The 13,192-nt window shown below is 34.2% G+C and overlaps 1 protein-coding gene across 1 annotated transcript in view; it reads right to left on the minus strand.

Annotated features, from left to right (window-relative positions):
- The window catches only part of LOC129222925 (DNA polymerase subunit gamma-1-like), a 95,683-nt gene that overhangs the window by 59,386 nt on the left and 23,105 nt on the right, over positions 1–13,192 (minus strand). The window contains exon 6 of the mRNA XM_054857486.1: positions 10,821–10,952. Within this exon, the coding sequence (XP_054713461.1) occupies positions 10,821–10,952 (132 nt within the window). The remainder of the gene's footprint in view (positions 1–10,820; positions 10,953–13,192) is intronic.

A 13,192-nucleotide genomic window follows, 5' to 3' on the forward strand; every position in this document is an offset into this window, starting at 1 on the left:
GCTGTGTGAATGACAACATGGAATGGCATTTCATCATTTGTGATGTCATCCGCAAGAAATGTAAACAATGAAAGAGCACCGATTTAAGTAATTTTTTAAAAATATTTAACTTCAACAGTTTATTTAAAAATGGTCAGATCCTATGATTTTAAGCATGCTCTTTCAGAAAAAAATACTTTTAAAAGTTTGGAAACGGCCCCATTATCGTAACCTGGAAACGCGGTAGGCAGCAAGCCTAAATGTTTAGCGCTCCAGTGAAATACGCGGCAAAGTGCATTATTTCTGACGTCATAAAGACCAACGCCTTGTTTGAAAAATCAGACTTTTTAAAAAATTAATTTAAAAAAAACTTCGGGAAAATGAAAGTGTTTTCTGAGTCTACGTTATTATTATTATTTTTTTTTTTTGGTTGCACATTCTATCAACTTCAGTGACTAAAAGTAGTACTTTTGACTGAAGGAAACAACCCCATTTAAAACTGTCCCAGAAATAAACTAACAGTATTTTTAAAGCATTAAAGTGGTGGAATCAAGCATTAAAATCAATTTTCGAATTTTCTCGGGTACGTTCTGCCCATTTCTTTCTTTCTTTTTTTTTTTCTTTAATACTCTTTGCGAGGAAAATAAATTAATTTTCATAATCATGTTTACACTCTGGAAGGAACCTTTCTAGAAGGATTTTTTTCACATTTATGAATGAAAGAAGTTAGTTTCCGCAGTTTTTTTAAAGTGATTAGTTGTTGCAAATTTTTGTTATCTGTTGCTTTTATTCTGTACTAACGTCGATAAAATTTGTACAGGTTTTTCGTTTCCTTACGTTCCTTTTAAGGTTTTACATTGTCTTTTTGTTTGAAACAAGCTCCATTTTACTGTAATGGCTTTTCCCACACTTTTCGAACAGTCCACCGTTTACTGGAATTAAAACTTCATTCTAATTAACGGGTAGATAATATATAATTGTATCAGAATGTGTCAGTATCTATTTTTTAATTGTTTTGTTAAAACCGTAGGACAAAAATCGACGCAATACAGAGAAAAGTCGACCGTAAATGTCGCTTCGGCAAAAGAGTCGCACTTCCGAAAATTCAACTCTTAAACACGCTAACGGCGCTGCGTTTCTTCCAGAAATTACTATTCAGTCAATGATATGCTCACTATCTGCTCCTTTCCTTTTTCTTTTTGAAAAAGAAACATGCAGAAAATTATCGGTGAGACATAGCAAATATAAAAATCAATGCAATTAGAAGTGCTATACTAAAAAAAGAAAAAGTAGGAAAAAAAAGGAAAAAGTAGGAAAAAAAAGGAAAAAGTAGGAAAAAAAGGAGTGGGCTTCAAAAAGTAGGAAAAAGTAGGAAAATAAGGAACTCTTCGGGGTCTGAATATTACTGATCTAATGAAAAATTTTGAATGTACATGAGTATTAGGGGTGCGACATCGATGTCGATGTTTTGGAAACATCGATGTTTTACTTTCAATGTTTTCGGAACATCGATGTTTTGGTTTCGATGTTTTTTCGATGTTGATGTTTTTGTATTATAATTAAAAATTATTGTAAAATTTGCTCCAATTTTCTCGCTGGGTAATTAAGTTTACGTACGGAATTGCTCTAAAAATTTCATTTATTTGCGCACATTTAAAAATATCGATTTTTCTGTGTAAAGGATGATTTTTGGGAAGATCACTACAAGATGGTAAAAGATAACTGGAGGGTGAGGAAGAGGTCAAAGCTATTGGAAGAACTCAACACTGACTGGTAGTCTGTTGCCAGAACTTGCAGTCGATTCTAAGACTCCAATTCTTAAACTAAAGGAGAATCCTATATATTACTACGGTGAATATTATAACTGTACAAATTCAGAACTGTTAAAAGTTGTGTCGAAGTATTTGATAGTGATGGCGACTTTTGTTTTTACTCTGCCTGGTGGAATAGTCAGCGAAAAGAGAAATGCGCTTAAACACCAAATATTGGGGGTTACTTATCATCTACCCAGAAGCGGATACAGACTAACATTTCAGGGGGGGCTCATGTTAAAGAGTGACCCTCACCCCTCCTCCATGAATAAACTTATGGTTTTTGGTAAGAAAAATTTCTGAAACTGCTTAGGTGTTTAAAAAATAACACATCGGTCAGGGATATGGCACCGAATAGGACAAAAACCTCACGAATAAATTTTATAAACAATTAAGAGAAGTAGTAATTTAAGTATTTACTTTTAAAAGTAATTTAAAAACTGAAACAAAAACTGAAATCATTTACATTTTATCCATAAAGTGTTTGAATACAATGCGAACGGATAATATTGTCAACGTTTTAGGGGGGGGGGGAGGGGTCATGACCCCAATGACCCTCTTTTTGTATCCGCCATTGCCTAGGTGGGCACCCCTGCGAGAACCTATGTATAATGAGGTTTTGCGCTAACACGACACTCAAAATTTACATTTCTTGCACGATAATAAATCTTAAACACTGATTTAAACTAATAAACTATTTACAGCACATTTAAAATTTAACTCAGCATGACTGAAAACTGAACTATCTAAAAATTACAACAGAAAGAAATTCTAATCTATAGAGATTTTACAGAAAAAAAAAATTTTTGGACTCAAATGTTTTATCGATTGAAGCGATGCCTGAAGCTTTGGATATGGCTTTACAAAAGCTATCGTTGATTAAATTTGTTGCTATAAAAAGCAAACGGGCGTCAGACACTTCTTTATTACTTTTCATTATACTGGCTCTTGAACTCAGTGCCGCAGACTAACTGTCTCAAGAAAAGCTATCTTTACTGTCTATATATTTTAAATACATATGCTATAAATAGAAAAGTGACAGTTAATACCCCTCTCTCCCCCCCCCACCAAAAAAAAATCGAGAACTATTTACTGTTTCTTATTATGGTTTCGGTCCGGCTTTTTTTTTCAAGCAGTCATTTTCACTACTCAAATGCAATGAGCCTTGAAACAGATTACAAAGTATTGCCGCAGATTTTGATGAGAGGAGGGGGTCATGACCCCCATGATCCCCCCTCCTCCTTGTATACACTTCTTACGATTTCGATCAAGTTTTTTATTTTTTCGAGCAAACATTCAAATACTGTTGCGGGTTGGGGGGGGGGGGGGGGTTATGACCCCCTCACTTGCATCCGCCACTGCGTCTACCCTCAACAAGCCGTCCCACAATTACTCACAATTTGTGTTTAATTATATTGCACTAACAGTACAAAACATATTTCTTGCTCTTACTAATAATTGGTCAGAATTAATTTTGTACCTTTAATATAATTTGCACAACTCTTTCTCATCATACAACTGACTGTAAGTGCTATGATATATTTTTTCACAGATTTAACTACACTGGTATGCAAAAATTAAGGACGAAGTCGAAAAATTAGCATATCAGCTGAACGAAGAGGCAGAGCGGACAGAAAGACCAATCAGGAGATTAAGTAAGGTGATGTACGGTAGCACATGCGCATATATGCAGGCAGACGTAATGGGGGAGTGTCTGAGTAGTATAAAGCATGTTGTCGGTGTAAGATCATTATTTCTGGCAAAGAGATTGCACGCCATATAGCAGTTAAAGTCACACCGAGTTGCTGCCTCAGCAAGAAATGGCGAATAATCAATCTGTTAGACGACATCTGGATGCTTTTAATCGAGGTCGAATCATTGGGAAGTTGGAGGAAGGCCACAGTGTGACAAGTGTGGCTGCAGAGTTCGAAATCGCTCACAGCATCGTTTCACGACTTTGGAGACAATTTCAAACTACAGGAACAGCTATCCGGGGGTTCAGTAGTGGTTGTCCACGAGGAACCACACCCGCAGATGACCAGTATATTGTCTTACAGGCCAGAAGAAACAGGCAGCAGACAGCGGGAGAAATCGCTAGACACACGACACAGGCGACTGGACGACCGATATCGCGTTTTACCGTGGCCAGAAGACTGCACGGTGGTGGTCTGTTTGCACGACGCCCTATACAGTGTGTACCTCTAACGCCTACCCATCGGAGAAGGCGTTCTCTGTGGTGCCGGGAACACCGGAATCGGAGAGACAATGAATGGGGACGAGTACTCTTTACAGATGAGAGCAGATTCAGTCTGAGTAGCAATTCTCAGCGCATACTCATCTGGAGAGAGCGGGGAAGCTGCAATCATCCCTCGAACATCATTGAAAGGGACAGGTATGGAGGTCGCGGTGTTCTCGTTTGGGGAGGCATCATGCTTGGTAGTCGTACAGACCTTCACATCTTCGACGCAGGTTCAGTCAACGGGACCCGTTATTGTAACGAGATTCTTCTTCCATATGTGCGTCTTTTTAGAGGCGCTATGGGTCCGCAGTTCCTTTTCATGGACGACAATGCACCATGTCATCGCACAGTAGCTGCCGAACAGCTCTTAGAGAGTGAGGATATTGAACATATGGACTGGCCGGCAAAATCTCCGGACCTCAATCCCATCGAGCATGTATGGGATTTTCTAGGCAGACGCTTGGCAGCTCGTACCTTACCACCAGTAAGGATTCGGGAGCTTCGATTGGCGCTGCAAGACGAATGGGCAGCAATGCCTCAATAACTCATTGACACCCTCATTCTCAGAATGGGCAGACGCTGTGAAACCTACCTAGCAGTCGGGGGAGATCATATCCCCTACTAAAGACCGGATGTTTCTTGCTGGACACCCATCACAGGGATGTTTTGGCCTTCAGTCGCATTGCGCTCCATGCTACTTTTTCAATAAAGCTTCTTTTTACCCCTCTGATTTCTCTTTTAGTAAGTGTTGCTTACATTATACATGTCCTTACGTATTGGGGATCTTACGGTATTAAATGTGTTGATTTGGAAAGTTTTTGTACAAAGATATATTAAAAAAACTGTCTCATCTTTAATTTTTGCACACCAGTGTAGTTTGTATTAATTGTTGCATGTCTTATTATCATTTTTTGTCTTATTATAGTACCCAGATGTTGCGAAATTATTCCTATTAACCCCCTGAGGACCAGCGTGCGGAAAACAAAACGCACTCACGGGACCGAACGCTCCGCAATGGAACGTCGCCACGGGCCCACGCATTTTGAGCTGTTAAGCCTAATTTTACTAAAAAAATCATATAAAATCAGAATTTCAATATAAAGACTCCAAATTTATAGGATATGTAAATAATGTATAGGGCAATTCCATGAAAAGTGAAACCAGTAGGTCAAAATTTCATATTGCAGTTATTTTGCTATATTATACATCATTGTAAAGCTTGAAATGTGTATTTTCAGAATATTGCATTGCTTTTTTAATAAAAATTAAATAAAACATTTTTTTCCTAGTTGGAAGTATGATAGTCGGGTCTTCAAAACAATCAGAAAAAAAATACCCCATTTTCAAACGCTTACTTCTAATAGCAAAATAAAAATAAACAAAATTAATTGCAGTACAGCTTAAACTATTAACATAATACTATAATAACATGCATTTATTTTATTTTTTTACAAGATGAAATCAGGCAATTTAAATTTAAAAAAAAATGAAGTTTAATGTTACGTCCGTAACAAAAATTTAGCAAAAGTTGTCGTTACTTCCTAAAAAATCAAAATTAAAAAAAATCCTTTTTTGTCCTTTTAGCATTTTATCAGAGTAATTGTTTACCATAGTTTAAAACATTAGAATTTCTTTAGTTTTTAAAAAAATGGCGTTACAGACGTAACATTTTTGGTTATGGACGTAACAAAAAGCAGTACGTTACGACCCTAATACATGTATATTTCCAATTAAAAAGAAAAAAAGTACAGGATGGGCAATGAAAATATAGGGTATGACATGTAATATGATATAACAAAACTTCTGATACTGTGATTTTCAAAATTTTATAAATATTAGTGGATATTTCATTTCATTTTTTAAAATTATTGAAATATACACTTCGTCACCTCAAGGCAACATTAAGACATCTAATCCTAGGAATAACACTAAGATATCCTACTGTTGCTCTGAGGTGTTCCTCTCAATGTAAGATTTTTTGTCCTCCAAATCATGCAATAAATTCAATTGATGTTAATAATTCTAGATTAGCAATTAACGTTTAATAACGTGCATAAAAATATTCTAGAGGGTTCCTTAATTTCTCAAACTTTGCTTCATCAATGCACTGTGACACAAAAAAATAGTGTTTTCCAAGTAGATTTTTGTGAAAATTACTTGATCATTTAACGAGATGAAATCTGAAGCATTTTGTGTGTAATTTTCAAATAGTTTTTTTTTTCAAAAACATTTATATTACAGATATTAATTATAGTTTTTCTCTTCAAACTTCTATCATTCTGAAAGCATAGCCAAATTGATATTACTTTTTATTTGAAAACTAACTTAGAGACAAGAATTTGTCCTGTTTAATAGTTTAAACCAAAGTTACTGAGTTACTTTTTATTGTTATTTAGGCTCTATAAAAAATAATACTTAGATTACTGTTTCATTCATGCGTTGAATATTTTACAGTTTTAAAACTTAAATGAAAAAGCATAATTAGATTAGAGTTAAAAGTACTAAATATTAAACTAGCTACATCTGATCCTCAGATAAAGCACATTTAGTTTTGAAGCAAGATTTAGATTACTTAGGCAAATGTTGGCCAAAATGCATTTTTCCCGATGTCAGTTTCAACCATTTTTTCCACCTTTGGCAAAAACGTGCCAATTCTATTAAAAAGCGATTAAAAACAAAGGTTAACTTTAAAAGAAATTTGGCAGTTAATATGTTTGTTGAGAGATAGAGAAAATCATCAAAAATTCTCAAACTGTAAAAGTACTCCCTTAAAAATTTGAAAAATTTATTAGTAACTGAATAATTCCACTTTTGTTTTGCTTAATTTCCCCTTGGATAATTTTACTTTTTATGACGCACCAATTTATATTTTATATTTGTTTATATGGCGGTATATGCACGAGAGCTGCTCCCTACCTCCCCAAATCTTTAAAACTATTAAAGTGTAACTTAAAGGGTCAAAATAATGTGTTAATCTAGACCATTGCACTCTCAAAGAAAATTTTTGAAATCTATGAATAATTCACAGGAATATTGGCAATTGTATGACAATGTATACATTTTGCTGTTTTCTGAGTTACGTAACAGGCAGTTTTTAATTTTTGTTACTTTTTGTTATAAAGCAATCAGCACCCAAATTTTTGATAGCATTAATAACACCAAACTATGCAACAGGGAAAAAAATGTAGCTTTTTATGAAACCAAATTGAAATTATGAGTGTTTAAAGTCTGTGATTGTTACGTCCGTAACGGTGGAATTGCCGTATAATTACTTAATATTTATTAACACCAAAGATATAACATTAAAATAAAAGAATTAAATATGCAAACCACTAACCTTCTGTATGCACACAAAAATAAAGGATACGATACGCAAATAATCATATGAACAAATACCATTGAAATCAGAATGAAAAAAACCTGTGCTTTACTAGTCTTTATGAACTTAATTTTAAAAATTCTGCTGCATGTGGTATAGTTCAAAACAAGGATCGACACACAGTCCTACGTTGCATATTTTGCACTCATAGTACGAAGTTTGCCTTGACTTTTTGTTTTTTGCGCAAACGACGCATCGTCTTCTAGCTTTGTTACCTTTTCCATCAATGTAAATTTTTGGAAAATGTCTACCGGATAATCGGAAAGGTTGAGTGTCCGGTGATTTTGGAGCTATCTTATGAGTCTTCGGTTTGCTAAACTTATCAGTTATTTGATGAACAATTCTAGTTCTGAATTCCAAAGCTGGTAGTTTTCCTCCTTTTACTTTCGAATATATAATGTTTGCGTTTAGAAGTGCCATACCTAAAAATCCAAAAAACAGTTTTTTATACCATTTAACTGTTTTTCTGAAAGCAGGATAATGGTGAATGACTGAATCACCACAGTCAACGCCTCCCATGTTTTGATTGTATTCAACAACACACAATGGTTTTGAAATGTCCTCTCCAGTCTTTCTGTCTTTCTTGCCGACTGGCACAATAACATTGTCATGAGCAGTTGACAGCATTAAAACAGTTTTCTTTTTGTCCTTAAATGCAAATAAATTCACACAATTTTTCTGCATCACAACAGTTTCATTTTTTTTACATCAGGAATGATTTTCGGCATTCCTTTTCTGTTTCGCATGACAGTCCCACACATGTTTGTGTTGTTTTCATGCAGATACGAAGCAAGGTTTGGGGACACAAAAAATCTGTCTAAATATAAGTTGTATCCTTTTCCCAACAGATCTGATAAAAGTGTTTTCACAACTCTCTCACCGTAGAGACCTGCAGTTTGAATGATCTCAATATCCTTTCCAGTGTTAACACAACAGTTCCATATGTATCCTGTCTGCGATTCACACAATTTATATATTTTTATTCCATATCTCGCTCTTTTAGATGGTATATACTGATGAAAACTTAAACGTCCTTTCCAACCAAACAGAGTTTCATCAATGCATATGTTTCTTTCAGGCGTAAGTATGGACTTGAAATTTTCTATTAGTGCAGTTAGTACTGGCTTGATTTTCTCCAGTTTTTTCGCTTCGGTATCGGAATTGAAATGCAGGAATCTCAAAATGTCTAGGAATCTGTTTCTTGCCATAGCCATGCTAAAAAATGGAGTTAAAAGCATTGTATTTGTAGAAAAATACATTTTTAAGTTAGGTTTTCGGATGATACTCATTAGAATTACTAATGAGAGAAATATCATAAGTTCATCCACTGTTATGTTCTGAAAAGGCTTGATAAGACAGCTAGTTGAGGGTTCAGATTCACTTTGCTTTTTCTCGATTATTTTCTGAGCAAAAGCATTTGTTTCATTGACGATGATATCTAAAAGTCTCTCGTCAAAAAAAAGGTTAAAACAATCCAGTTCAGTCACTGGCTGCGTAGTGGTAAAATTTGGTCCAGTTCTCACCGAAAAGTCAATTTGCGGAATTTGTTTTATCTCTGAAGACCAATTAGTGGCAGGCTCAGAGCAAGCATCGCCTGCAACCTCTTCATCATAATCATATCCTTCAGTTTCTGAGGAAGATGAACCTTCTGAACCACTATAATTTCCTATGTCACAGTCACTATCTTTGCTAGTTTCGCAATCACTTTCATTCATAATTTTACTAATTTCACTCTCCGTTAAATATCTCGGTCTTTTAGCCATGGCTAACAAAATTGAACTAACTACATCTCTTGCACATGCCTCAAAAATCCCACAAAATACACCCTGAAGAACCCCTTCTCCCATCTTAGCCATCTGGATTCAATAATCGAAGTTCAGCAAATGAAAGAAATGAATAAGAAAGAAGCGAAAGCAGAAAAGAAACCGAAATTAACATGTACTTCCAAATCAAAAGTGCGCTTCTAAAGAGTCATAAATCCTCAGACCTCTGCTAAGCACTTTGAGAAATATTCAATTCCCTCCCCCTCTCATGTATTAGTCAGCTAGATATAGTTATTTCATTACTGCATTCGAAAAAAGCAAAGCAATAAACAAACGCGCTGGCATCCTTTTAACTGTCAGTTGAAAGAGCCAGAATTCCCGGTTTGTTTACATTAATAAATCTATCCTCCTACCCTATCAGACAGTGCGAAACTAAAACTAACGCCTGTACATGAAGGTCAAATACCATGTGACTTGAGTATGATGAAAGTTACAACCATTTAGCGCCATCTATTATCATTTAAAAATTCAAATAAATCGTTCCGTTCTGAAAACGCGCCCACGTGCCGCTAGGATGTAAGCGTCGACAAGAGAGCGTCGCGGTAACGTGCCGCTGGGAAAATAAGAGAGGAATCGTTCTGTCACGCCGGCGTGCTGCTGGGTTCGAACGGGTTAAATTGTATTTATGATTTGCAGTTCAGTAGTTGCAATATATTCGTGGGGTTCGTACTCTTTTGTCTTGCTTAAATTAGACGCAATAACAAAAGAATTCCCTGATCCATTTAGAAACATTTGTTAGAGATTACCATCTATGCAAGTTGGTAGTGTAGTATACTAAAAAATGTATGTTAAATGTTGACAAAAAGATCGATGTTTTAAAACATCGATGTTTAGAAACATCGATGTTTTTTGGTCGATATATCAATAACATCGATGTTTTGAAATATCGATGTTTTGCCATAGATGTCGCACCACTAATGAGTATGTCATGCAGAGATCTCCTGCAACAACATTTTTAAATGAATGAAGTTGTTAAATGAACAAGTTAAATGAACGGATTAAATGAACGAAACTCTGACGAACGGATCATTCAAAAGAATGACATTGCCCACCTCTAGGTTCTATGAATGCAATGAACAGTTTCAATGTTTGTTACCAAATATGGATCAGAACTTTTTTTGCAGTGAATAACTAGATTAACTTTATTTAATTAAGCCATTATAAAAATTACACAGAAATTGAAGCAAGACATTTTTTTTTTTTTTTGAGATTTGGATCAAGAAAAAAAAAGAGATTTATATTCATTCAAATATTTGTTAATTTAATACTCATATTACATGCCTCTTATCTAATGAGAAGAGCATTTATTTAATTTCAAAACATATTTTAGGTACTCCAGTTTGATTTGTTAGAATCCAATAATATTTTTAATGTCATCAGTAATAGCATTTGTAGCATTTCATAGAAAAACAGCGAGAAGGGAGGAGAAAGAGAGAGAGAGAGAAATGTGTAGCTCAGAAAAGTGGTTAACATTTATGAACTAAACTATTTTCTGATTTAACACTAATATAAAAGAATGCTTTTAACAACTAAGAAATGCATTTATGAATAGATTATTTTACTAGAGTTAAGCAGCATAAAAAACCAACCTGAAAATTGTCCTTAACATCATTTAGAGATCCACTAACAAAAATTGCTCTTTCTGTTTTATCAAGAGTTTCCTGGCAATACAAGTCATAAACATCAGCAAGATTATTCAAAGAGCTGATATATGACCAACTCTAAAAATAAACAAATAATTATTTTAAAAAAAACTACAAAATAACATGAAAAGAATTTTAGAAAACAAATTATTGAGTATGTATTAATCAGGGTTGGCAGGTTTCTGCCGAGGCGGTAAAAACCACTGGTAGAAACCGGTTAAAACCGGCATGGCAAAAACCCCTTTCTGCCACATTTATGGCAGAAACTGGCAGAAACTCAAAAAGTGACATAAATGCAATTCCTGACATACAATAGAAAATGTATAAGAAAAATAATTAAATATTAACCCAAATACAATTTATTTACAACACTATCACCATTCAAAATCAAATTTTACATTGTTTTCACACTGCTGCAGCCTGTAACAAAATAAAAGTTTTGACGCTGTTTCTAAACCTAACCAATTTCTCAATTTCTTGTGCACAACGGAGAAATTTGAAAAGATTCTTTCAATCCCAGCAGAACTAGCAGGCACTATCCTCAAAGAACAAGCAAGATTCACAAAACTTTAATTTATAGCACATTTTTTGAAACTGGACCACCATGCGGTATTTGGAGTAGTTGTTACAACGTGATTGGAAAAATAGGTTTTGGGAAAAGGGGCGGATTTGTTTTGTAAAGCAATGGTATAAGGTACATAATCAGGGTTAATATTTGTGAGTAAAGTGCGGGCACTTTCTTCTTGCTTACATGATAAATTTACTCCCAAATACTTTGGATGGAGCATATAGGCGAGTAAATGATTATCAGTAACTGCTTGATTAAGCTCTTTGAGAATAGCTTTATTCAGTTATATTAAGTGTAAAATGACAAGTTCTTGCATTTTAGAGTTTAATGAAATAAAAAAAACCTGTATTTATTTAAATATTTGATATATATATATAGCACTTTATATTAAATGCAAACAAAATAATTATAAGTAACAAACTGAAAAATTTGTTACGTTTACAACATTACAGTTTCAACTATGATAAATTTTACTTTGCTTTGGAAATGTCAGTCTTGTTGTTTAACATATTTTTACACTAATTATTAAATAACTATTATATTAAGTTTTTGCAATGACGAAATGGAGTTATATTTTTCATTTTACTTAATTGCCTGTCATTAAGTAATTACTAGAGCTATTAAAAACGTTTTCTAATTTTTGCCAGTTTCTACCAGTTTCTGCCGGTTTTTACCGGTTATAACCAGTTTCTGCCACTGGCAGGGCAAAAACCAGTTTCTGCCGGCAAAAAGCCAACCCTGGTATTAATATAAAAGCTAGCTCAAACATTAATATACTAAACACCACAGAGATTTTTTAAAAATTTTAAACTGAAAATAACTGGAAGATTTAAATAGCTTTAAAAATGAGCAGAGATTCTGTGTTTTGCAGATTTTGTCACCTATTTCTCCCATTAATAGGATCCCTGCTTGTAGTGTTTTTTAATTTGGAAAACTTCTTTATAGCCAATACAGAATTTAAAATAGTAAAATTTGATTTAAAACAAGCAACCTTTGATTAGATATAGCAATCGTTGCCAAATGCCAAATTTGGCAACGATGCCGTACCTTTTCTGATGACAAAATCACTCCTAACATCTGCATCGGAAAGGCTTCCAGCAGAAGTAGCAAAAGTTTGATGATTTTTGGAACAGTAAAAAAAACACTTGATTAAACTACGTTAGTCTTGTTTAATGGCTCACTTTATTTAGTTAACAGATCATATGCTGTTGAGTTCTTTTCTGGATACTTATTGCTCACCCTTCAATCATACTGGAAATAACGAGCATAATATTCCACTAATTACTTTTATTCAATAATTATGTACATTTGACTATATACCACAAAACATACCAAAAGCACATTACCGTCCACACACATCTCCATTCACTCTAGTGTTTTTTCCTGTGATGTCAGTAGTTCTCATATCACTACGATTAGAACAATGGAGTGTTTGATGTACCCCATTTGCACTTAATTGAAAGTTTTAAACATGTTCTGTCTTGACATTTGGAAGGGATCAAAATTAAAAAAAGAATTTAATCAAAAATTTCCCTAAATTAAGTGTGTTTTGTAACTTTGTGAATGTATTTTAATAAAGGTTTGACACAGTTTGCAAATTTCAGACAGTTGTAATTTTGGTTATATTGATAAAGCTATAAAACACTAGCACAAAAGTTTTTGGCATCAGAAAATTTAGCTATGATTGGAAATATTGTCAAGAGTCTCAGTAATTGAAATCTTCCTGCAAAATTGCCAAGATACATAGTCA

Source organism: Uloborus diversus, chromosome 5 (genome assembly GCF_026930045.1).
Source record: "Uloborus diversus isolate 005 chromosome 5, Udiv.v.3.1, whole genome shotgun sequence".
Classification (NCBI taxonomy): Eukaryota; Metazoa; Arthropoda; class Arachnida; order Araneae; family Uloboridae; genus Uloborus; species Uloborus diversus.